At 40.8% G+C, this 26914-nt stretch overlaps 3 protein-coding genes across 8 annotated transcripts in view; 2 read left to right on the forward strand and 1 right to left on the reverse strand.

The window, feature by feature from the left end:
• Positions 1-4288: 4288 nt before the first annotated feature.
• pycard (PYD and CARD domain containing) lies at positions 4289-7701 on the forward strand. The gene is made up of 4 exons (XM_077013276.1): positions 4289-4658; positions 6587-6637; positions 7018-7050; positions 7309-7701. The coding sequence occupies exons 1-4, from the start codon at positions 4397-4399 to the stop codon at positions 7569-7571; spliced, it is 609 nt and encodes a 202-aa protein (XP_076869391.1). The 5' UTR covers positions 4289-4396; the 3' UTR covers positions 7572-7701.
• Positions 7702-8232: 531 nt separating this feature from the next.
• On the reverse strand, positions 8233-15512 carry LOC143519630 (sodium channel regulatory subunit beta-1). 2 transcript variants are annotated; one of them, XM_077013269.1, is made up of 6 exons: positions 15208-15512; positions 14291-14359; positions 10633-10808; positions 9307-9544; positions 8982-9141; positions 8233-8838 (listed from the first exon to the last, which is right to left on the reverse strand). In XM_077013269.1, exons 1-6 carry the CDS (start codon positions 15275-15277, stop codon positions 8793-8795), a joined length of 759 nt encoding a protein of 252 aa, XP_076869384.1. In that variant the 5' UTR covers positions 15278-15512; the 3' UTR covers positions 8233-8792. The 2 variants fall into 2 exon arrangements, with proteins under 2 accessions (XP_076869384.1, XP_076869385.1); XM_077013270.1 differs by lacking the exons at positions 14291-14359; positions 15208-15512 and adding an exon at positions 11370-11765.
• Positions 13805-26914, forward strand: part of gramd1a (GRAM domain containing 1A) — a 32376-nt gene continuing 19266 nt past the window's right edge. The window contains exons 1-4 of one of the 5 annotated variants that reach the window (XM_077013262.1): positions 13805-13963; positions 14237-14377; positions 20164-20303; positions 20503-21251. In XM_077013262.1, the coding sequence (XP_076869377.1) occupies positions 20785-21251 (467 nt within the window). In that variant the 5' untranslated portion in view covers positions 13805-13963; positions 14237-14377; positions 20164-20303; positions 20503-20784. Of the gene's footprint in view, positions 13964-14236; positions 14378-15986; positions 16662-20163; positions 21252-25601; positions 26123-26914 lie in introns of those variants that run through there. The other 4 variants (XM_077013264.1, XM_077013263.1, XM_077013265.1 and 1 more) reach the window with 4 other exon arrangements.

Genomic DNA, 26914 nt, shown 5'->3' on the forward strand with positions numbered 1-26914 from the left:
TGAAGTAATGACAAACGAGAATATATTAGCTAAGACTATGTTTGTTAGCACTGGGTAAATTGTCAGGAGTGACCAACAACACACGGTTAACTATCCTCTGGGTGAGCATTTCACAAAGAGGGCCCTTCAGGTACAGAGGGGGCATGGGGCAGACCTACATGTTTACTTAAATGTTCTGTAACTCTTCGGTGAATTTTGCAGGGCTCTGGAGCACGGGGGAGGTGGAGCGGGGTGGAGGGGTATCTCGAATGGAGATGTGGAGCTATTGCAGGCCAGCACACAGCTGCTTTTTAGACTGTGGTGACTGAGTGTGCATGTAGGGCGTGTCTATGGCACACAAGGAGGTGGAACATTAAGAGAAAGGTCCAATCAAAGCAAAACCCCACACGAATGACAATTTTTTTTGACAATTTAGAAATCACTGCCGGACGATTTTTGTTGTTCCCCAAAAGAGAATATGTCGGGGAAAGAGAGGACGTATGGTCACCCTAACTACCCGGAAACAAAATCTTCACCAGCCCCTAACGCCCCTGCTGTAGATCTTGGAAGCGTGAATCTGGACTTGATATCTGACACATTAGATCAATCAACACAGTATAGCTTTTTGTAATTACTAAAATGTTTTCTAACCACCCCAGAAGAAGGTAATCACGCCTAAATGATCATACTCTTGTGGGCTAGTTGGCAGGCTAATATGGCTGAAGAGCTATATTGTTCAAAAACAGTCTGTCTGTAACGGTTCGGTCGTAGAAGGAGGAGGCTGTTGAACGATCCAGCTGTGACTAAACCAGCTAACTTGCTATCTGACACATAGCGTAAATTCTCTGAGGTAATTCTGACAATGGTAGCTAACTACCAGGTAACTTCTAAGTAACCTGTATTTGAGGAATAATGTAGCTAGCTAATGTTTCTCAGTTGGATCTTCTGAATGTAACGCGGGGTGTACAGACCGGTACACACCGCATAAGAATGAAGGGAGATTTCAAGAATGAAGGAAGAATTTAACCCAAATGCCGTTAGAAACCAATAGGGATAAATGCTTATCGCTAGGGTTGTGTGTATGAAATAAACACACACAAACAAACAGAAAGCACAGCAGAAAACCACTCTGCATACACGCAGTAGCAAAACGAAACTCAAAAGGATGCGGAAAACTCAACGCATAAAAATAAAGCACAACCGTAGAACCAACAGGAAACAATGTGGAAAACTCAACACGTAAAAAGGCAAAACTAAACCATATAGACACGGGATGAAAATAACAAAAGCAACTGAAAGAACGTGGAAAAAACTCAATGCATAAAACGAACTAAGGACGCCAGGGGAAGTTACTGGCCGCAGGCGAATGCCGCAACAAAACAAAACCCTTCCCAAAAATAAAAGAGTAACTGACAGGAAGAGATAAGACTGGAGGAAAACTTGAGATGGGCTAGAAATGGCGCAGGAGGTAGATACTCGAATAAGTAAAAGTAAAAGTAGAGAAGAGAGAGAGGACAAGAGAGGGCAAGAGAAAGAGAGAGTAAGGTGGCAGGACGGCCTCAGGAACAGAAGACCCCTTCAGGGTCACAAGAACTGGAGACAACAATCTTCCCTGCGTCACGGGAACGGGCCACTTGAAGGGGCCCTTGGCGGTATTGGGCAAGTTAGGTAATGAAGATAAATTACACATTGCATGACAAAACCATTAGCATTACTTTCCTCACTTGTGTACATACTAGCAGGCTCATCAGTGACGGTAACGCCACCACTTTCTCATTCACATCAACCACAAGACATAATTGTAAATAATCCAACTCCTCCATACCCTTCAGAACAGAGTGGAGGCGTGGCTCTCTATGGCTGCTTCCTTTAAGGGTCAATCTGTAACAGTTCGGTCGTAGGAGGAGGAGGAGGTGCGAGTTCGGGTTTATTACCGGACTGATGTTGAACGATCGCCGTGCCTACGGCGGCACGCAATCTGCCTGGCATATTTACTACACTGCACATTCACTCTACAACACAACAGGGAAGGAATCCAACAAATACTGACAAGAAGGCAAAGCATGTAACTGAAACTAAGATATATATGTAGTGAGACAGGGTAGATATATATGTAGAGAGACAGGGTAGACATGTATGTAGAGAGACAGGGTAGATATATATGTAGAGAGACAGGGTAGAGAGACAGGGTAGACATGTATGTAGAGAGACAGGGTAGATATATATGTAGAGAGACAGGGTAGATATATATGTAGAGAGACAGGGTAGACATGTATGTAGAGAGACAGGGTAGATATATATGTAGAGAGACAGGGTAGACATGTATGGAGAGACAGGGTAGATAAATATGTAGAGAGACAGGGTAGATATATATATATGTAGAGAGACAGCACTGAAAAAAATACAGCATTGGTAAATGAATTTAGTTTTTTGGATTGATTCAATGAAAAAAAAATTGTGTGATTGATTAATTCAATTTTATTACATTGAGCCAATGCTTTATTTTTTTCAGTGAGGGTAGACATGTATGTAGAGAGACAGGGTAGATATATATATGTAGAGAGACTCATTGACACCATCGTTATAAAACTGCATCCAGATGTGCCTCCAAGTTCCCTCATCAGGTTCATGTACCACATGCTGCTACCAGGGACAGCAGGTCAGGCAAAAACCACGTTTAGATAAATTCTGCCCAGTGCCACATCAACACCGCCATTAGCCCCCTTAAATCTTGATTAATCCTTTTAGCTACTTGACTATAGACTATAGTTAAGTTCAACAGATGAGTTTCAGTAGGCCTACTAATAATAAGTAAAATTATATCTACATTAACACTTATGTAAAAAAAAACATTTATGGCGACCTACTAATTCACTATTTATTTTGTATAAAAACAACATAATGAATATAAAGTGTGAACCCAGAAGTGTTTTTAATCAGAATTAATAGAAATTCAATCAACCAAATAAGTCTAATACGATAAAACGATCATTCTACAGAAATGTCCACTTTTCTGTCCCTAGACTTAACAGGGCAGTTGCATTTTAAAACCCCTCAAATTTAGGGATTTATTTACATTTTAAGATAAAACAACATGATACTTGAACAATTATATCTTTTTGAACCACTCATGAGTCAGTATTTCTTTTCAACCATTTTAGTGTTTTTCCAAGTGCCCCAAAATGCCTGTCCTCGCTGTCATGCTGGAAAACTAAGGGCTTTTATTTTTGAATGGAAAACATATACTTTATTAACTCAACTGCAGTTATGTGTCCATAAAGGTCCAATATGTCACACAAAATATTTTAAAATACAATATTGCAAATAAATATAATAAAATACATAATAAATGTGTACATCCCCTGTATTCATGTCACTGGTGTTACCATATGACAAAAGACTATTATTTTAATATACAAAGCCATGCTGATGACATCACAGGAAGTCACTTTGTTTCCTCTCTGAAGATTAATGAAAACAGACACATTGTAAGTTCAATGTCATTTTTCATTTTTTATAAATTTTATCATCTACCCTAAGATTTCCTTCGAAGTTTCAGTGCAAGTCACTGGTATGCCCTACTTTAATCTTTGGAAAATGAACATAGAATAATAAAAATTTATTAATTTATACATAATTCAGTGAGTAGTTCATGACTGTCGACATGTGGTTTGATTTCCTGTGGCAGCTATTTTGTAAAATAGGTTTGCTATGACAGTTGTCACTGGTGTTACCATCACTGGTGTTACAATCCTGATGGGTGTTACAATCTTGATGGGTAACGGCCTACATGAAATCTTCAAATAAATTTACAAAAAAAAGTCAAAAAGCCATTTAGGTGTACCTTATATATGTTCTTATAGCCAATTAGTACAGTAATAATGTAGTATAATTTAAAATCCTAAAAAAATTAATTTATGTATGAAAAATTTCCACCTGTCAAAAGTGGACATTTTTGTAGAATGACCCAAATGCCAACACAGTCGCCGTTATTGATTAAATGTACCGGTTACAGCAGTGAAATAAAAATATGGAATGCAATTATCTTAGAATATTATAGAGAAAAAAACACAAAACACGAACCGAATATAAACTGACACAACTGGAACACCAACGAAGATTTAATACAATAACTTCCATACAATAACGAATCTGCGACCTGATCTTTCTCAAAATTTTCTTCATTTTTCTTTCCCCTCTAACCTTCTTCCAAACGGACATATTCCACTAAAGTCCAAGGTCAGCTCAATTGAAGGGCCAGTAGCGTATTCGTGTCTTTACGTGATATTTCGCCACTGTTCCTCCAGCATATAGACCGGGCTATGACACAGCCTATATCTCCAACTTCCTACAAACTCACTAAGACCCGCCCTGGAGATCGTCTACCCCTACTTTTACATAGAGGCGCTTCTGCACCATGGAGAAAACAACTAGGGACCACATCTGTGACTCTCTCGAGGATCTCGACGATGGCCAATTTAAACGGTTTGCCGACAAGTTGGTCGACAGCAAGCTGGAACCGCGCACCCGACGGAAGGCGGTAGATGGAAAAGACCGAGGCGACGTGGCCACCCACCTTATAAACTTCTACACTGAAAAACCCGCGGTGGACATTACAATTAAGATCCTGCAAGCCATTGACTGCAATAAAGTTGCCAAAGATCTAGAAGGCAGTACAGGTAGGGGCTAAGTGATTCAAAACTCAATTTCTCCTATTTTGTAATTCAAAGTTATAGTTTTACAAATACTCAAATTTGGTTTTACGTTCACATTGAGGAAGATTTAGATCGGGGTGTCAAACTCATTTTGGTCTGGGGGCTGCATACAACTTAATTGGATCTCAAGGGGGCCAGACCAGCAAACTCATTACAAAAAAAATACATGGAACTACAATAAGTCCACTTTTTATTTCTTTGTATTAGTGCAAATAGGTAAATTATAAAAAATCTTTATATGAATTTGGGAAAGGTGTAATTCATTCTCAACACACACACACACACACACACACACACACACACACACACACACACACACAGTATTTTAAATGCAGCCCTCAGAACTTTAGTTTCTCACACTACAAGGTCTCTGCATATGTGAGAATGTCTACAGGACTGCTGTATCACAGGTGGCTGCTTCAGCTGGTTAACACCAAAAGCGTGCAATCTGTCATCATATTATAGGATAGTTACTTCCAAGAATCTAAGTTAGTCGCTGTTTATTAGAGCATAATAATGTGTTATTTCATTGGTTAGACATCTTCCCTGTCTTTTAATGTAAATAATAATACAAATAAACAGAGTAGGTGTGTCCAAACCCTTGACTGGTAGTGTAAACAGTGGCGGACATAGCAATTTGGGGGCTCAAGGCAAATTTAGCTAGGGGGCCCATCAACATTAATATGTGAGAAATAAGTTAGCTAGTCTGGGGGCCCCTACAGTGGGCTGCAGTGGGAGGGGCCCAAAGCAGTTGCCTAGCCACGCCTCTATGCAAAGACCGCCTCTGAGTGTAAATGTGGTTATTAATTACTTAATAACAAGTATGTAGGTTATGTGTGCCGAAACATCACTCCACATAATGCTTACGTAATGATGTTGGCTATACATTTACATTAATCCAGTGACTGGATTTTACAAGAGGCAACATGACATACTCATAGTCACGGTCGAGGAATAGCAGGCCGTGTTGAAAACATGCAGTTTTAGGTCAAGAGCGACACGACTAACACGAGACGTTGCACACACGTAAACACGGACTTTGGGGGGGGGTGTCAACAGCCAGTTTTGGTAAACCCGCGCCCCAGTTCTCAAGCCATTTGTGTCCCTCCCACCTATGAAATCAAAATTTCGTCCATGCACGTAAACAAAGACGAGCTCGGCACAGGACTAGCACACACAATATATACTAGACGCATAACAAGCCCAGCGTGACACATTTAGACCAGGGGGTCCAAAATGAGGGCCGGATTTGGTGAGGTGAACATGTGTTCACGGGGGCCCATCCATTCAGCCTGGCATTCCGGAGCATTCTGCATATATTATTTTTAGTCTACTGCCATCTTTTGGTGAAATATAAAATCAACTTTTCAAAGTTCTGTAAAATCAACAGAAAAGTCAACAGAGGCTGCGAGCCAGTGAAAATTTGAACGCGCTCCGTACTTTGGAGACCCTTGCATAAACTGATGAGATGGGGGAACATATATCTAAACAGCCACACCGGAAGTACATATGGACAGGGACTACACACACACACACACACACACACACACACACACACACACACACACACACACACACACACACACACACACACACCCGATGGGAGGGGTCTGGGGCTGTAACGTGACACCCATCAACTATAACTGCTTATTATAAAGTTTGAATCTTATCTGGTCGAGCAGGAAGAGCAAGAGACTTATAATTCTCTGGCTCAGATAAACGTATTAACTCATGTTAGTGACATTTTTAGAATGGACAAAATGATGGTGTAGATTAAGTAGTATTAAAAAAGAAGTTATTAATTAAATAGATTAATAAATTAATTATTTTCTGAATGTTTGTTTGACCTGACAAATGAGGAACTATCATATGAATTTCTTGATTTTTTTTAGGGATCTCAACCAGTGCAGCCAATGCAGCCTGTGCAAATGTCTCAACTTCAGGTAAATAAATGTATTTCCTCATTTCAGTAAGATTTTATATATTACCATACAGTAATTATTATTATTATAATTATGATTCTAATTATTATTGTTGTTGTTATAGACAGTCCACTGAGCCGGTATTTCCCTGTACATGCCCTGTTCATATAATGGGACCTAACGGCAATAACACTACATATTTAGTAAATTATGAAGAAACTAGACGTCAATGGCTGAATAAATTCTGATGTAGATTTTACTAAAATATATGTATCAATTGACAAACACGAGTAAAATCTTCTCTGAATGCCTGTTTGACTTGACAATCAGAAGTTGCGTCTGAATGTCCAATTGACCTGGCAAAAGAGGAATTATATTATGATTTTTTTGGTTTTCTGCAGGGAACTCAACCCAAGCAACCACACCAGCTACAGGTAAAGAAACCTGTTTCTTCATTTTAGTCACATTTTTGCAATAACTAAAAAAGTCTAAAACATTTTCTTCAGCAGTTCAATATTGCAACTAAATTGGCCAACAAGTAGAACACGATCTCTCCTTGTAAATGTGCGTACAACAGTACAACAGTAAAACAGTACAACAGTAAAACAGTAAAACAGTACAACAGTACAACAGTACAACAGTACAACAGTAAACTCACGTTCACTCTGATCTCATGCTGGCAACATTTTCAGGTGCTGCGTTCATCGATGCAAAGTGGGCAGAACTGGTACAGAGGGCCAGTGGAATGGAGTCCATCTTGGACAGTCTGCTGATGAAGAACATCCTTACGGATGAGCAATACAACAACATCATGTCAGAGAAAACGCAGCAGAAGATGATGAGAGAATTAATCCGTGGGCCCTTGAAAGCGGCTGGTAACACAGGGAAAAATGCTCTTTATGAAGTTCTGATGGTTCAACAGTCCTGCATGATGAAGGACCTCGGCGCTCAGTGAAGACTAACACAGGGCTGTTGTGGTTATCTGTCAGGGAAGCAAATACATTACATTTAATTGTTATCAACTCATCTTTGTAATGCCTTTGTTTATGTGTAATAGCATAAAGTCCTGAAACTGAAACTTATAATTTTGTCCAGATGTCATTTTCATTTCTCAGTCATGACCCAGTACTCAGCTGGCCCTCACACACACCACACACATCAATCACAGCCCTTATACACACCACACACATCAATCACAGCCCTCACATACCACACACATCAATCACAGCCCTCACACATACCACACACATCACTCACAGCCCTCACACACACCACACACATCAATCACAGCCCTCACACACACCACACACATCAATCACAGCCCTCACATACCACACACATCAATCACAGCCCTCACACACACCACACACATCAATCACAGCCCTCACACACATCAATCACAGCCCTCACATACCACACACATCAATCACAGCCCTCACAGCATTACAAAGACAGCAATGTAATTTAGCTACAATAATCCCGCCTTTCTGATTAAGGAAGCTGCAGATGAGTATTTTAGCTGACAAATATTACATGGACTTTGTTTTAATAAAACAGATTGTGATTTGCTGCAGTCACCTGAAGCTCAGCAACAAAACAAACAAACAAAAACCAAATTCACATACAGGCATTTTTATTGTTAATAAAACTGTTAATAACAATCTAACAATAATCCTGCCATGTAAATTGTAAAACATAGTAAGGTATGATTATGAAAATTATATATATTTTCAAACACATCACTGATAAAAATACAAGGAGAATATCATAAAGCCAAAGTGTTTATACACATTTCTTCTTGTGATTATTCATTAAGTGTGTAGCAACAGTCTAATGTGTTTCATCTCACTCGCTGAGGAGAAAATTGTTGTGGCCAACTACACTAATCTCACTACGGTTGGAAACACATGCCTCAACTTTTCATGCAGCCCTTTTGTAATATTCCTGAAAATGTTATTAAGATAATGCAACAAAATGAAAATTTTCACAGCCCTGGGTTCACCTGCTATCAACAGCTTTTGTTAATGCTTACAGAAATATGTAGGCACAGAACCTAATTCTGAATGTAAGTAAATGTAACTTCAAAATCTATACAATCTTACAAACATCCCAACCAGATTGTTAACCATTGGTATGCCTGAGCACCAACACTATGACTATACTGGCAAAGGAGACGTTATTCCAGGTGCACGCCGGCACAGTTGTCCTTCACCATAGACTGTCTGTAAAGAAAATAAATCTGGAGCTTAGTGTCATTCTGAATCACATATCATATGTCATATATCACATTTATGCATTATAAAGGTGAATATGAATGAGTTTGAATTCCCTTTCAAAGGGTCGAGCAACAAAGGATGGATCTCACCTTTTTTGTGCAAAGTAAGCTTTCCTGGCGTCCCGAGCCTCATTTTCTGCTGAGATCTTTTTATAGCAGTGCACGAGCACCCCGATGATCCACAGCTGCAGGAAGACGATCAGCAGGTACATCATAATCTCCGAAATCACTGAGGTCAACTCACGATTGGCTGAGGACGCAGGAGAGAACAAAACAACACGAGAGTGCAAATGAGACAGGAGAGATCATAATAATGATTATTATGAAGATATTAATAAACTTGTGATCACTTCATAAAAAAACAAATTAATGTTTGGTAAATGAATGTAAAATTGACTGAGAACAAAGACACCACCTTCTGGAACAACAGTCAGCTCAACTGTTTTCTGGACTTGGATCTGGTAATCCCCCACAGGCAGGAATAGTGTGCGGTCAAACGAGCAGATGTAGGTGCCTGTGTCATTGAATGTGACATTACGGAGAAGGACGGCTCCCAACTGAACATCTTCTGTCCCTTTCGTCCCATGCCACTCAAGCCGATTCTCAAAGTCATCATGGAGAACGTTTGAAACTGGGTGCTCATAATGGAAGATCTAGCCGGGACACAAGCACAGTTCAGTAAAGTAGGGATGCAAAAACAGGAGCCTCTTATTTTTAGAATGTCAAATGGTGAACCTAGAGACCTACAATCATTCTAATGTACCATAGATGTCTCTAATATTGGGATATTGCTCAACTGGATTGGGTGGGTTAGATTTAGATTTAGTATGCTTTTACAGAGTCTTGCATTCGCTAATATTTGTTTGGGGTGGCCAAACAAAAGTATTTGCCATGTATTTGCAGAAGCATAGCCTAGATAGGCAGAAGCATGGTCTATATTTGACATAGTCTATATTTGAATGGATGTTGTTACAACCTTCTTTGTCTTAAACCAAACAGAGTGCATACTTTAGTCACCAGAGCATCAGCGCGCTAAGAGCTCATTGTTGTCCCAGTGTTGGAATATTTGGTTTAAATCATCATAGGCTTGAAAAGACGATGATCAGAATCTGGAGCAGCTGACTCCCTGTGCAGTGGCGTGACCCTCCCAGCTGCCTGTCTCGGTGTAAATGATCCACACTGCTGCGTGAACACGAGAGCTTTGGCCCCAGTGGATCAACAACACACTAGATCAGGGGGGAACTCAACTGGCGGACCGCGATCTGGATCCGGAGCCCCCCCCCGCTCAACAACTTATGTTTGCCACTCCCGCCGCACCGGACCTCAGGTCACAGGTATCTGCCAAAATTGGACCGCGGACAAATTTAGTTGAGTACCCCTGCACTAGATGATGTCTCACTTGGTCATTATATCTGGCTCGTCTGTAGCAACTCAAAGCTCTGTGAACTTACAGGCTCGTAACAGTAAATGCACAGATTGGCATCAGCACTCAAACAAATCAAGCTTGAATTTCTCTACCGCCTACACTTTACACTGTAAATGCGTATTTGAATTTGTAGCTTTCCCTTCTGAAATCCATCTGCTTCGGTTCATTACTGAGAATTAGTTGTGTGGGCAAAACAACACTCAGTGTAAAGTTGCACCCCTGAGGTTTCAATACCAGTTGACATCAGGATGTCACCGAATCTTTATGGTGTGTTCATGAGGACATGGGCACCATGTGTTTGTAATCCACACTCACATGGGTGAACACGTCAGCTCCAGAGGGTCTGAAGTGCCAGTCCACAGTAGTAGAAGCAGGGACCTCCTGCCTCCTCTTACATGAGATACAGCTCAGTAAGAAGCTCCCCCCAGCCACCGCTTCTGTCAGAGAGTCCACCTCCACACAGGCAGCATAGCACAGAGGTGCTGCCCACCCTGCCAGTAGGGGGCAGTAACACAGACACAGACACAACACACAGCCACAAGAGAGGGAAGTGGGGAGGCGGTCAGTTTAGCTCTAAGCACACTGAATTAAGCTGGTTTTAGTGAAAAAGTCAAATAAAATAATTATTTGTACCAGTGATGATCCTGGTTGATTGGAATCAGTACCTGCACCCACACGGACCCTACGCAATTGAGGTTGTTTGCTTCTTTTTAAATGAAGTATTTTAAGATTAGGGTGGGCATAACTGGCTAACAGTAAAATATTTGTGTGGGCTTAGCTGGCTAATTGTTCAAACAGGAGTAGTTTGAACAAATGTACTCAAAGCTTAAACTCTAGCAAATTGTGTCAGCTGTAAACAACACGTGTCCCAGACTTTGGAGTAAAAACTGCGACTATTACTGCTTACTAGTTTTAGCCCAGTTATATTTACATAATCAATCCTGCATGAGAGTCTCACTGTAAATGTAACTCTAAAAAAAGTCTAACAAGTTTACAGCACTTCTAAAGAAAAAAAAACATTTTAAATGTTACAAAAATGTTTGTCACCTTACCGTATATAAAAATCACCACCACAGACAAAAATGATTTGAATTGTAGAGACATTTTCAAAAGATTGGCTCTGAACTGGATTAAGATATTGTCTCCCAAAAACTTTAGCGAGTGTCAGCTGGTAAATGTCTTATTGATCCTGATAACAGGCCGCACTTCGCTGAGTCGTCAGTGCGATATCGCACTTCTTAGATTTCACTTCAATGTCCCTGAAATACTTGTAGATTTACTGTATTTTCGCTGTTTTCCCTCAATCTCCGTCTCAATTCCAAGTCTACTGGGGTTTTTGGAGAATAGCGTCCTCCCGCCTAGCCCGCGTTTTTAAGAGAGATAAATTTAGACCGTGTGAATCTAAGTCTTAATATGACACCCCAGCAATTCAAGGTGGTATTTGAGAAGTTAAGATTTGGTCGAAGGTCTTCAAACATTTATCTACACAACTCGGAAATATTTTTTCTACGATTCAAAAATTGTTGGTGTTTATTTATAACAACGTTTGGTACGTAGCCTACAAACAAATAGAAAACTGGATCATTCCTTAAGTGAGTTTAATTTATATTATGTTGTTTGTGGTAATCGTGGCAAGCACAAATAAAGTAGTTTCAGGTTTGGACGTTCATATTTAGCACGAGTGAAACTAATATCTCTGTAGCCTACAGAAATACGGTGTAATGTTCAGGTTAAAGATCTTCTAACATATTCAAGTCTAAACGAATGTTGTTTCTGGTATAGACCCTACATTTTTACAGAATGAATGACTTGACTTGACATGACTTGGTATGTTAAAGCATTTTAGTATAGCCTTTAAATATTCACAGAACTTTTGAAGACGGATCTGTGTGCAATACAGAGTGCTGCCAGTAGATGGAGACGTAGGACCATCGGCTCTTTCTGGCCAGTAAGTGCAGGACTCCAAGACCTGACGGGGCCCATCTTGTTGCGTATTCCCGTTATTCATTCAAAAAATGAGTGTTTCTGCTGGGTGCCCAACGAGTCTGGGCGCTATGGTCTGTTTGGCTTAAGAGACAGAAGGCCGAGTCAAACAAATAAAGAGAAATGATCAAAGATCTGTTCCTGTGTCCAAATCATTGCTTTGTTCCAGGAAGAAGGGAGGTCACTGTAACTCAAGGGCATACACCATCACACAAAATTGCCTACATCAAATAAATTATAGAGAGAAGAAATATATATAAAGCAGACATCGGCAGACAGCTGAACACAGTGCTGGACCAAACCAAGTCAAAACCCATCTAAGCCCAATCAAAACGAAGCCTATCACCTCTGATCATTTCTGCACATTTTCAAGCATAGAGACTAAAGCCTCTTCTCCACTGTAGGGCCACACATTAATGACTATTGACAGTGGACCCTGTAATACCAGGTCCAGGCAAACAGGTTCAGCACAACACTAAAAACAATCCAAACCACTCCAATTTTCCACCTTGTCAGACACATTTGCAAACAGTGGCTGGAGTTATATAAGTTTTGTTCTTCAACAAAATGAATATATAGTGTCAGTAAATTTGAGGTTGTTCTGAATAGCCACCTAACGTATTTATACTAGTGAATAGTGAACATGTAATATATACTGCTTATTAAAATCATATTTTAACTACCTAATTCAAGTTTCGAGAAACAAATACATTTCAATACAGGCATTCCAAGGTCGTGTTATGCTATTTGTAGAAGTACACGAAAGCTCAGATGTCTTGCAAGACACGGCTTGGCTCACTAGTTTGTTTTTGTTAATGTACATTGTTATATTTATGTATTTGTGCTTGGTATTGTTCTAAATAACTTCATAAACAAGCACATAGGCCTGTGAAAATGTTAATCATGTCATCTTAAATTGCTCAAGTAATCTAAATTCAAAGCCTTACACTGCAATCTTCATAAAACACAAATGTTAAACAAACCTAGGCCTAGCAGGAATGATTAAATTGACTTAATTCATGATGAATTTATAGATTTGTCTGTATCTAAAGATAAAAGCACTGGGCCTTATAACCACTCAATTTGTGTGTCCCATCCACAACAACCTTCACGATACATAACTGACCACCCAACAGAGGAAAGTCAAAATAACGAAGAGAGCGTGTAAACATTGAAGAACCTCTGTAGAAGGCTAGTGTATGTTTTCTTCTGCTGAACTGATACCAAGAGTCAATGTCAGTATGCAGTAAACAAGGCCGTTTCAAAAAGGTTAATGAAACGTGCTTCACGCAAGTAAAGTAATGCATGATACAAACGTGTTGTCCCTTCCTGAGTAAATGTTGTTTTAACTAAGACATGTTCAGGATAGGGTTAAGACAGAGACCTTGAATTTAGACGTCGAACTGAGGAACGTGTGAAGAGCGCGCGGAGATAAACTCGCGCGTGCACGACCGCGCGCTGGTTTCCTCCAGTAACTCGCACGTGTTCAGTATTTATATTTAGCCCTGATCGCACAGCCAGATGCTCCCTGACGGCCAGGAGGCGTTCAGTCGTTCGAGTGCAAAACATCCAGTGCCATACTGAGGCAATATACCGCATTTAACCGATTCCGCCACCGGACCCGAAATAGCAAGAGTTCAGAGGAGTTATAATCAGGATCGGTGTGAGTTAAAACTAGACTAGTAAACATTTACGCGCTGCGATTGCGTTCAACTGCAAAGTCATGTCATGCTTTAAAAAAACCTTTGCACAGCCTAACAACACTGGATGTTTCGGAGGAAAAGAAAATGTACACGCTTGCTTAGAACGGGCATCCTAACATAGTCAAAGAAAGAAGACTAAATGTTTTATAACAAGGATTCATTGGTTTGTATATATAGGTTACATTAAACGATTAGCCTAAGCTTTCTCTTGTTCTGTTCCCTTCCCAATAAAGCAAGGTGACCCTTCACTTGGTCACGTGAGACGGTGGGAACGGGACATCACTCACCAGCTACACCCCCAGGTGCACCAGCTCCCCCCACACAAAGACACGCGTTAGGCGTCACGCGAAGAATGGCTGGAACAGACCATGAAGGTAAGGGGGTGTTAGTCTGTGTTTAAAATAAATCTGTGTATCTCTGCATTAGTTGTATGCCTAATTTTAATATAACAAAATGTATGTCTGCAAGCGGCAACCCCAAAATACACAATCGGCTAAATCAAACAATTACCTTTATCATACTTTGCGATAAGGACATTTTATTGCCAATAAATCCCATGGTATTAATTCGAAAAAATCTAAATATTAGTGGGATTGAACCTTCAAGTTTGCTAGACCAATATAGTGTAAGCCTGAATATGCCTATAGACCAGTTTTCACAGTTCTGGTCTTTCTCACTGGTAATGCACGTTTAGTAAGAATTTAATGTAAACAAATCCTGAAATTGTCGGTTGGCACCCTGAATTTAAGAAAAAAATAAATAATTATTATAACACTGCACTGGTAGCCTACCTGTTTTTAAGTAGGCTAAAGCCCTATCCGGACGGGATTAGTTTTTCAGGGGGACGTCTGTGAAAAATATTTCACCCTTGTACTCAGTGATAAAACTCTTGCATCCGGACAGCAATTGAAAAAACAGGAGGACCCGTGAGTTTTTGGCTTTCTCGGTCACATGACATCGCCTTGTCACGTGATAGCATGTTTAATAATGTCACACTGCCAACTCTGATGATTCCTTTTTAACTTTTAACTTTACTACTGTTCAGTTCAGCATTTAAGATCTCCGTTTAAGTTAAGCTATTTTGTTAAACCAATACAGAAAACACATTATAAAAAATCGCTAATGAATGTAAATAGCTAAATAAATCCGTTAAATAAAATAAAATAAATCCATTAAAAAATCCAGTAAATCCATTTTCGCTCACCGCTGTCTTTACGTGGATCTCCGTGAAAACGCGCGCCCAACGTGTAACTACGGTGCGTGGCAGTGGACATATAGCTGTTTTATTAAACGCGAGGTGATGTCTGCATGTATAAACTCAGACATGTGGATCCGGACGGGACTAAAATTACCAGACGACCACGGAGTACAGCGAAAAACAGTAGGTAATTCCGCCTGTAATTTTCTCTGAGGACATCTGAGAAAAACACGGACATGCTCGTTCCGGACGGGATTAAAATCACAGAGGACCCCCCGTAAAAGAGAAAATTACCCCAGGACCCCCTGAGAAACTAATCCCGTCCGGATAGGGCTTATGTTAGCCTAGAAAATGTTTGAAGCAGGACGACTCTGAGTGCATCTCATTATTAGTTTTTTTCAACACTGATTTAATGTATTGTTTGTAAAATAAGCTATAAGAATATAGCTAATAAACTTAAGTTACTTCAAAATAACTTCATAAACGTCTTCTAAACGTATGAAGTGCCAGTTATCCTTTCGTGAACACGCCTATGTCAAGATCGCCCGTTACATTTCTGCTTGCTTACAGGTTGTCGATTATACCATAAAGTTGATGTGGGAAGGGGTGCTCACATTTTGGTTTTAAATAATATTTAAAAAAAACGTTTTGTTTTAATTTTTATCATAAATATAATTGGCTAGATTATGTTTTCTATTAGTTTATCAATGCAGATTCAGTATTAGTCTCTAATATTGCATCATATTTTGCAGTCGTATCTGCATGTCCCCCTCTTAAACTTTTGATCGACTTAGTGGAGGCGCTGCGTTTTGATGCTGTCGTTTGTATTGTAGCGTTTACTGTAAAAAACTGGAAATATCGGGTTTAAGTAATGGCGCGGATCTGCTAAAACAAGCATTTTACTTTTACTGGGACAGCGAAAATGGTCCGTCTAATACAAACAGTCAGTGTGTTTGTTGTGTTTTTGTTTGTGAGAAGGAATATGGTGCCCGTTTCCTCGCCGGCACTATAGACCTTGCGATAGCTAGCTGTTGTGCTAGCTTGCTAACTGGCTCTCGTCATTTGCCGTTAAGCTACATGAAGCGAGCTAAGCTAAGCTAAGCTAGCTAGCCGGCCGGCCGGTTAGTTTAGGCAGTTAGCTAGGTAGCATACGCTGGCAAACTACTTGAGATGGTTAATGCACTCCATTTTGTTTTTTGTTTATTAAAAAAAATAGGTTTAGCTAGATATAGGGCGAGTTTTATTTAGCGTGTATTTCTAAAAGTATATTACCAAAAAACTAAGGTGTTTAGAGGACATACTCCGTTAACTAAACAGCTGAGCCACGGAGTTACAGTGATTGTGCGGAAGAGGACGCTGATGTTTTCGTGTGATTGTAATATCAATCCGCGCACTGTAGCGCGTCTCGCCTATGAGGCCGAGCTGCACCACCGCAGTGGGGGGAATTCATCCAATGGGAGGTAGGACCATATTAGATAGTCTTTATGTATCCTGGGCTTTCTTTTTTTGGTAAAGTAATATGATATTTGGATTTTTGTAGTGTAAAAATGTATAATGTGTAAGTTTAAATGTATAAATTGTTGAATAATACAGTTATGTATAAGGTATATAAGAAAGGTATAAGATGGGTTAATTGTTCTGTGTGTACTGTTGTAAGTGTATATATGGTGTATATATTTTCAGCTTGTCATTGGTTTTTGGCTTTATTACGGCTTATATTACGGCTTTATCTCTTATTTGTTTGAGATTTGTGGCCAAAAACTTCAGAGATCCTGAAATCTTCTTTCAGTCAGTCCATTGTTTGAATGGAATGTTTTATTACTTGGTAATAAAGCTGAAAGTAAGATTTAGCTTGATCATAAACTGTCTGATAATGTGGTAGACGTAGTGCTTGTCCTTGCTTTTGTAAATGGCTGATCGTTGTGGAACTCCAGTGAACACTGTCAGTAAAGCACGTTGGGGAAAAAAAAACCCTTATTTTGCAGTTTTGTGTGTTTTAATTTCACAAATGCTTGGATCATGTTATTGCTGCTGAAAGGGATACCTGTTCAACTGGAACAGGTATTGTGGTTTTTTCATTTCATTTGACGCTGTGCTATTTTTCAAAAGTGTCTTAATTAAATAGCTACAATCTGTCTCCAGCAAGCTTGACTGATCAGGCCTGTTTGTAGGAGGGGTTGTTTTTACTTTACATTAACTGTTCATGAACAGTTTAACATCGTGCTACCCATTAACTGTTTTAATTCATTATTTGTGTGCTGTTTTTCAGAAAGTGACAGTGGTAGTGCTGCAGGTTTGGCAGCATGTGTTAACAGGTTTTTATGGGATTAAAGGTATGGGTAGACGCTGGGATAGGTTGCCCGCATAGCTGTTTGTTAACTCACAAGTCTTATTGTGTTATTGTATTGTACAGTGGCCTGTTGTCTGGAGGACATTTCTTTTGTGTTTGTCAAGTTGGCATCATTTTCACTGTCCTGCTGCATACAAATACAGTGCCAGAGAAAAATGAATCAGAGAAAAAACCCAGCAATGATCAAATCCTCTACCACTTAATCTGTATAAGGAACTGCAGTATTATGTGTGAAGCAAACCTAGACAGAGACTTAAGCTAGTGATATAGCATGTTCATTTAGTGTATCTCACAAATAATACCTTGGGGGGACTGTTGAACATTTATTTCTAAATTCAATAAAAATAAAAAATAAAAATAAAAATAATAATTGAACTTGGTTGTTGATCACAGTCACACAATGAGTGAGTCTCCAATATAACCCAATTAACTAGAGTTTCTTGAAAAAGCCTTTTGGCACTGTGGCATTCCCATTTGATTCACTGTGGATTGTAAATACTGACAGTTTTTGTATAGCAACTTTAATATGTTGAAATGATTAGTATATTGGATTCAATTAACAAATCTAAACTAAATAGCAGTATTTGCATGTACACACACTTAATAAATCAACATTTTTGATTTATGCTAAACCAAAAAGATATTGAGATGGCTAATAATTAGTCATATAGTTAATGGTGGTATAACAGGCTCTTCTGAGCCACGAATGTTCCCTCAACAGTCACATGGTGTTGTGGAGTTCCCTTGTTCTGTCTGTTTGCTCTTTTGTGGAGAGACCAGTTCAGGGAGAATCCAGGCCCAATGCCAAACTATCAGTTGGTATTGCCAGCCTGGTGTGTAGATGAAAGGGATAAAGAAAACACTGAAGTAAAAACAAAACAAAAAAACCCTGTGTAGAAGCACCGTAGTGGTTGGAGTAGAAGATGAAGAGACCCGGTTGTAGTGTTCGGTTATAGTGTTCCCTTTCATTTGCATTATTTATGAGTGATTTCAGAATATCTGTAGTATTATATGTACTATGACAGTATTATAAAAAGGTTGTTTGATGAATATGTTTTAGGGCCGCTTCTCTTCAGTAGAGGGCAGTGTCTGCAATATCTAGGGAGTCTTCCTACATCTGGAAGACTGAGAGGATAATGTGTTAGTCTGAATCACCGGTCAACAACCAGTCAGTCATCATTGAAAGTTCAATCTCCCAGATCTCCTGTGTCAGTCGTACCAGACATATGAGTAATATGACTGCTGTCATCACATTTATCATGCATCCACCTGCGTAAGTGCTTATAGCCTAATCTAGGTAGTTTAGTGGGCGATTACTTACACAGTGCTTTTGTGTTTTTATTCTCTCTCATCAAATTTGACTCAGACAAAAATGGCCAAGCATGGGCTGTTGAGAAAGAACACACACACACAATATTCACAGATGGAGAGGAGATGATGGCTGTGGCTGCTGACTCCTTATTCAGTGACATTAGAAACAAAGATGAAATCAGGCAACAATAATTTGATAAATGGAGTTGGAGCTCCATCAGCTGCATGTTTTTACGTAACTGGAAGCCGTAAGAACATGAACATTTTTTATGTAGCCTAATATTTATGTTGGTAGATATTTAATTTGTTCAGATGGCAAAGGTTGATCACGGGTCTAAATGGTAGCTCTTATATGCTCTGATTCTTTTCTGGGGTTTTTCCTGAAAAACACTTATAATATCAGAACACACTGGCCTGTTGCAAAGACCAATGGTCATAGATCCAGTGACGGAAACATTTTTGTCTAAAGTGAAATGTTAATTTTGAGGGCTTTATTGGCAGAGCTGAGACCTGCTGAACTCTAATTGATTGACTTGAGTTTGTGCTGTTTTATTTTAATTTCCACCCAATCCTTTTATTTTTTCAAAAGAGCTGAAGTAATTTTGACTAAGAGGTTTTGTCATGAACGCTGCTTCCACTTGGTGGCCTTGTTTTCCCAGAGAGGCCTTGTATTTCTTCATCTTCATACTAAAGGCTGCACAGTGCTTTCACGTAGTTGATGAACACTGTAGAGAGCACAGAAGCCTAAACAGGCGTTTTCATGATATCCCAACACAGTTTGGTCATTTGCAGCACAAGGGATCAACTCGGTGTGCTTCTTCGAGCTTTACTGGGGTCAGACTGTCCTTTTCTCTACAACAACAAAAAATACATTTGGAATTTTTGCTAATGTATTTAAAACTACATTCTGTGAATTAGCAAAAGCATATGAAGCATCTGACATTGTCATATTAGGTGTGTGCTTTACAGGGAGAGTATAGATAAATAGAACAGGGAATTTCAAAAATGCAATTCTGATAACTGCACTTTGTACCTATGGCAATGGGTAAAATGTCATATTTCAAATTTAGGACTTATCAAATGTCAGTGTCACCACTTACAGTCTAAAAGCCCATCAGCAGCGTTCTGAAATGACATGTGCGTACACAACACGAATCACCATTAGATACACTGACTCAAATATTAAATATTAAATTTGCTTAATAATGAATATAAATGCATTTTTAAAATTTCTGATATTTTTTATAGATGAATGACTTTAAAGTAGAGTTAACTACAAACGCACTGTTTCCTCTCCTTAGGGCCTGATAGATAATGATGCCATGGGAAGTGCGTGTTGCTCTGTCAGTGAGGCAGGTTTGAGGGCGGCCCGTCTCCTGGATTACTCTGAAAGGAGAGAGGGGGCGGAGCCTCAGTGATTACACAAGGACACACAGCAGTGGTAACAGTACAGGCTGATGATTGGTCCTTCACCACTTCCTCTATACTTCATTTGAAATTTTTGTTGTACTTTTTTTATTCTTCTTTATTTTTAGATGTCAAAAATGTTCACTATTAAAAAAAATACTTTATGCAAGAGAGGGCGGCGACTTCTAGCTTCTTTAAAGTTCTGCAAATGCCCCGCCTCTTATTTCCTGCAGCGCTACTGAGTGTGACAGGGAGGAAGTAACTGACTTGCTGCTAGTGCTGTAGGAGACGCTGTATCGTCCTGCACTGCTGGAGCTGCTTTCAAATTATCTGGAACTTCCCAACATGGACGAGGAGTTCTGACGAGCCTGGACGAGCACGTGGACGGCATCAGTGAAGTTCTGATGATAACGTGCAGAAACCTGAAGAGCCTCCTCTCTCAGACGGGCTCACATTCCTTGGGCTAGTTGAGGAAAAGAAGGCAAAAAGCACAGGATGAACCTACGCATGATTTGATGTTGAAATCAGCCACACCATTCCCCGAAAGCGCCATGGCTAAACCCATTTCAGTCCCGATGCTAAACGTGCTCCCCCCGTCATCCGACACCGAATCGTGGTCCTGTTCATCCAGTCCGCGACCCCGGCACCACCATCCTCGGACCCGCACCCGCGACAAGCGCAGAACCCACGCTCGGCAGGAGGATCTGCGAGAACCCGGGGCTGACGAAAACAGCCCGTCCGGGGGTGACCCAGGCGGGGCGGAGGATCCAAGCAGCAGTGAGGGGAACCCGGCGTCCGGAGCCTTGCTGCCTGGTGTTCGAGGGGAGATGCTTGAGGAGGTGGCGGTGGGGGAGCTGGGGGGGTCGACTTCCCTGCTCCTGCCCCCGTCTCGCTCCTGCTCCCGGAGCTCGTCCCTGAGCAGGCGTTCACGCTGGTCCATCCGCAGCCTGCTAAGCAAGGACTCGGACTGGGACAGCTGCAGGTCAGTGTGCCCCCATCTATAACTCCGCCCCCTGCCCCCCCTTAAAAAGAACAAACACACACAAAAATATCTTTTTTTTTTTTTGCGCCACAACCCAAAATTGCTTCTATGAGAACACGAAATTGCTTCCAGGAGCAGAAGCTTTTTGGAGTTTTTTAGGATCTTTTTAGATTTTAATGTCATAAAAGATTTAGAAATTGTATATCTTGGCAATGTGGATGAAATGGTTTCAACCCAATGGTCTTTTTTTTTAAATAAGCACAACATTTGGAACAAATATAAGATTTGCAGATTATCACGCAGTTAAAATGTAATTTAAACATTAAAATTCCACCAGTGCACAGATACTGTCTGATTGTGGGTTAGGAGAGATGGTTAACGCAAGCGTATTGATAGAGCAGAGCGTTTCTGCATGCAGTGAGCTGGGGGCGGGGCCTCAGTCTCAGTTGTCAGGCTACCCTCTGCATGACATCACCACTGCCCTGTGGGATCTTACCGCTCTCTTTATGATGTCATCACGGGCCAATCAGAGAGCCGTGTGGTGGAGCTGCAGTATGCCAGTGAAAGGCTGGCAGAAGGTGCAGCACGCATGCATTATCAGCAGTGTCCTTCTGCGTTCACCCCGTTACTGACCTGCTGTTTACCTTTCAGTTTTGGTTCGCATTTGACCCCGTATGATGCATTTGTGGAATTATCCAGTTCTCGTTTTTTTTTTTTTTTTTTTTGTCAAAATAAAATTTCTTGTAAAAAAAAAAATAGAGAATGTCTGTGTAGGTCAAGGAGTCTCGTTAGTGAAATGTGGGCGCGGGGCGCCGGTGAGGAGAAGAGATCCTCGTCCCTGTTAAAGTGTTTGAGGTGCAGTTGAGGTCCATCCAGGCACTGAGCACCACACGTTTATTTTGAGCAGACGTACTGGAATGTTCCTTACCACTCGGTATTAACATTTAATCAGTCAGGCGGTACAGATCACACTGTGCTAAATGTCATTCTCTTTATTTATTGATTGGTGTTTAAATGTGTGTTTCTATAGCTATAGCCTACACCGATTGGGTCTTTTTGCATCATGTAGAATGTTAAGCCTGCTTGTGTCCTGATCGTGACCCTACAAGACAGAGTCGTGCACCAGCAGCTGCAACCTCAGACTTGAAAACGTTCATGTCATTACTCAAAATTTTCTGTTCTTAAAATCAGTATAAATTTATACAAGTAGTGATATTTGACTTTGACAATTGTGACTATTGGACTATTGTGCCATTAGCTATCGCGCTAGAGCCGGTCAGTTTGGAATATAATTAGAAACATATGCAAAACTCTAATTGATAAATTAATAGGTAGTCCATATGAAAGGTTATCCATGATCAGACAGAACGATCAAGCTCCAGCATTTTACAGTTCAGCCTTTTCTGTGATATAACAGCTGATTAAGCTTATAAGGTGCTTCGTAATTAGTGTACATTGGATCTGGTATGTTGGGGGAAAAAGTGAAACAACCAGTGTTGCTTTCTTGGAAGTCTCGGTTTATGGTGATGATGACAATAATACAGTATAATAATACAAGATTTTACAACCTGATTTCAAAATTTCAGTGTCAGTCCCATAGTATTACTAAAGCTGTGTGTTTTATCCAAACACCCTCCTTCAAAGTTAACGAGTTTAACAAAAAATAGCCACTGATCTAAATAAACTGGTATCCATAAGGACTAAACCAGCTGTAGCATATACAGTATGTTACGCTCCAGATTGTGTGAATTGATTTAGGCCTAAATATAATTAAGAGGACAGGGGGGTGATGGTCACACAGGGTGATGGAGAGGGAGATTAACATCTGTCTATGGTATTAATGCAGACATGTTTAATGATTATTCCAGGTGTCGTGGACCCATACCACGTACATTTGTAGAACATGTTTACGCTCCTAAAACACTTCAGTCAGCCCCTTGATAGCCAGTTGACATAACAAAACTGTCAGGGATCTTCTAAAACCAGATTAGGGACCTTTGAGCCTGAGCAGAACATCCCACTCTGTGTTTTAAAATACCTTCTGTGCTGCAGGTCTCTCCATTCTAGTACACCTGAATAATTCATTGTCTCGCCTCCATGAGTTTAACTGGTTATTAGGTCATATTGTGTTAAAACTACACATTCTCCAGGGTTGTGTGATTGTAGAAGGAGTGTTAATAGATTTTGTTAGACACTGATTGATGCTGTAACGTGGTGGTTATTTGGTCTACTGGCGTATGGCTACGGCTGCAGAGCCGTTGGGCCCTGTGCAGTCTGTTGGGTGCTGTGAGATTATATTCAGGGGCTCAAATAAACCTGCATGCTGACCGGCGTGTAGATCAGGTGAGAGCTGCTGACTGTTGGCCTTGTTTGTTGTGTTATCTATACGCAGGGTTTATCTGACGAGATCAATGCATCTTTCTTGCTCCTTGTACAGGCTTTGTGGTTGGTAAGTGATACAGACATGCAGCACTTGGGAAAAAATAAAAAACACTGGAAGTGGTGTAAGCACATTTGTATCAGCAGCTGGGTTTTTCCACTGTCAGTTTAATTGTCAGTCTGGAAGGTTTAATTGTTAGATTTAGCCTAATTGCTTTTCTTCTTTTGAGTTGGTTGCTACGTGACCCAGCAGTATCTGGTGTTTGGTGCTAAAATTAGCCTAACCCTGAAAGGTTCAGAGCTGCTTGCTAATTTGGGGTTTCAAAAAAAGTTATTTGCATTCAGGAAGAAAAATATTGACAGGTTGAGCTGATAAGTTGAATCAGATATGTTAAAGCAAACCTGATTCAGAAGACGTCACGTGGGAGGTGGAGACACTACCGTTAAGTGCAGGAGCTTCAGGGACCTTTAAATACGTGATTTAAATTGAAACTATTAGGAGTGATTTCAACTAACTGATTAGTTTCAATACAGTCCCATACTACATCCTCAAAAATTAATTTGAACATATGTGATTTATTACCCCTAAAATACACTAGTACGCTTATCTGTATGCTAATATTTGAAAGGGGCAAAACATTTTTAAATATCTAAAAAAATAAAATAAAACCCACTGGTCACTGTACTAAATAAGTCATTCCATGTGAACCAGAGAGAGTGGTCTGCTAAGAGAGTGGTCCGTTTTGGTGTATTCCATCTCTTCAAATGTTTAGTTATTTAAAAATACTCATTGTTTGAAATGATCTTTACTGCACTGTTACCTTGATTGTGTTAGGTTAGCTTGGACTTCACTAGGCTAATTGACTGAAAGTTTTAAGATAAGCTGTAGTCTTACCAGACTAGTCAAACATTTGTTTATCGACTCCTGAACAATATGTAACCACATGAACTACTTCTTCAGTCTTCAGGTCTTAACAGGCCCTTATTCCATACTGCACAACGCGTTCAGGATGGGGATTAGTGACATGTGGTGATATGTGGGAGTTTGATGCATTAAATTTAAACAGCTCATGAGTGGTGTTGTACCACCGATCTACGTGTGTTCTGGTACCTTCTTGAACATATGTAGGAGGTTCACCTGTGGAGAAATGTACAGTCGTCCTGTTCTCAATCCACTAGCTTCTCTCCTTTATTTCCATGGGATTTCCCAGTTTGGTTTTGGCAGCAGGGAGGTCAACGCTGATGTCTGTCCCCCCCCGTGATTCTACTCCCATGGGCTTTAGACACTTCTTGGCTCTCTCTCACAGATCACCCACAATTCCTTGCAGATTGTTGGAACCTGTTTATGTCTTGTTTTTCTCCCCCAAGCAAGTGTGCGTGCAGATGTGTCTCCGATAACGTGGATAAGACGCTGTGATTCTGGGTGTGGAAGTGGGGAACCGGCAGGATTCGTGTGTGATATGTGTGTCCATGTGTGGCACGTCTCTCTTCTGCCTTCTAGGTGATGTTAGCTGTTGTCCGTCCATCAGACATGCCACAACCTGGAGACATTCAAAACTAAATCTTGTGGACAACTAAAATGAATAAAAGGTGTAGTTAAAAATAGAAAGTTCAAAAGTGTCTGTGTGTTGTTGAAGAACTAGACTAGAAACATGGTCACTTTTCCCCCAGTGTGAGTGCGCTTTTGCAGTTATTAAAGCCAGTTTAAAGAGTAGACATTTCTGTCTTCTATTTACATTCGTCCCATCCCTCTCTCTCTCCATCACTCTCTCTCTCCATCCCTCTCTCCTATATATTGTAAGCAACCCCCCCCCCCCCCCCTTGTGCTCTTTGAACTAAGATTTGTAATGTGCTCCACGGATATGAGATTATAGAGACAGACCCGAACACACGGGATTAGTGCTCTGTAATCTAAGGACATGGGAAGGAGACCGAGGGGGTAACGGATTGGTTTGGCACCGGACAAACCGGATCGCCGCTGGCGGGTTAACGTGATGTCCGTTAGTGACCGCTGTCCCGTGTGTGTGAATAAACGACACCGACACTGTAACTGTAACACGCACTAGTGAAGATCTGGTGTTGTAGATCCAGTCTGTGTCCTTCAGCCCACGCACGCCGCTGGGATCCTGTATTATGGCTCCACTAGAGCTGCTGTCTCTCCTTACCTCCGCCTCCTGGTCAGATCCTCATCCTCCTCCCTCTTTCCCTCCCTCCTCCTCCCTCTTTCCCTCCCTCCTCCATTCTTCTGTATTGGGCTCCACACTAAACCGTAATCCTCGCGGTTAGAAATGACCGTCGTTTCATGTAGGAGAGAGTGAAGCGGAGGAGATGTTTGGAGATGAAGGTCGCCGCACGACTGTGTTCACCACTGAATCATGACGGATGAAGCGAGACTCGGATAAACGGCCCCGACGTTCACGTCGCCACTACCGGATTTAGCGTAGTGCCATATTGACAGATTATAGTGGGATTAACTCACCCGAGATGTTCGAGTAAGTACCGCAGCCTCGGCGCCTTCATTATATAGACCAATATCCTGAAATCACAGTCGGAGTTCCGCTAACGCGACGGCTGCCGTTAGATCATCACGGGTTAGATGTGTGACAGTGTGCAGATGTTGTTGAATGGACGGAAAGTTGAAACACCTCCGTCCCGTGTGAAGCCCTTTACTAACACACATGATCTTGTGCGTGTTTCCCGGTGCACATGGACCCGTTTCATGTGTTGGAGCAGCACCGTGTCTGGGCTGATCGCCACACCGCCTGCGGGCCGCCTGCTTATCGGGATGTTTCTGCTCGGTACTGCGGCTGCTCGTTCATTCATTACAGCGACAATGTCAGTTGTGCCTTTAAGGGGATCGTGTGTTGATCAGCTAGACGTCCCGCTCTCGACCTGCAGGATTCACATCTATTGATTTGTTGTTCTGTCATTTTTTAACGTGTTTAACGAGTGTTGGTCTCTCCGTCCTTCACACAGACTCGTATACTATGTGTTTTTACCTTGACTTATACCTCTGTACAAAACACTGGCGCTAGTGGTTGTGTTTGTGAGGTGATGATGGTTAGACAGGTTGTGTTTGTGTGTTGATGATGGTTAGACAGGTTGTGATGATGGTGATGATGATGACGACATCAACAACAGTGATGAAGACATAAGCAGTTGATATCAAAAGGTGTTGATACTGGAGTTTATGTCCTGAAATAAAAGCTAGTGGGATTGTGAACCGTGGCCTTATTGAACTGGCTGGTGTTGAGTTGACTGGAGTCCTCTCAGACATCAGCACA

The sequence above is a fragment of the Brachyhypopomus gauderio genome, chromosome 7 (assembly GCF_052324685.1).
Source record: "Brachyhypopomus gauderio isolate BG-103 chromosome 7, BGAUD_0.2, whole genome shotgun sequence".
NCBI lineage: Eukaryota > Metazoa > Chordata > Actinopteri > Gymnotiformes > Hypopomidae > Brachyhypopomus > Brachyhypopomus gauderio.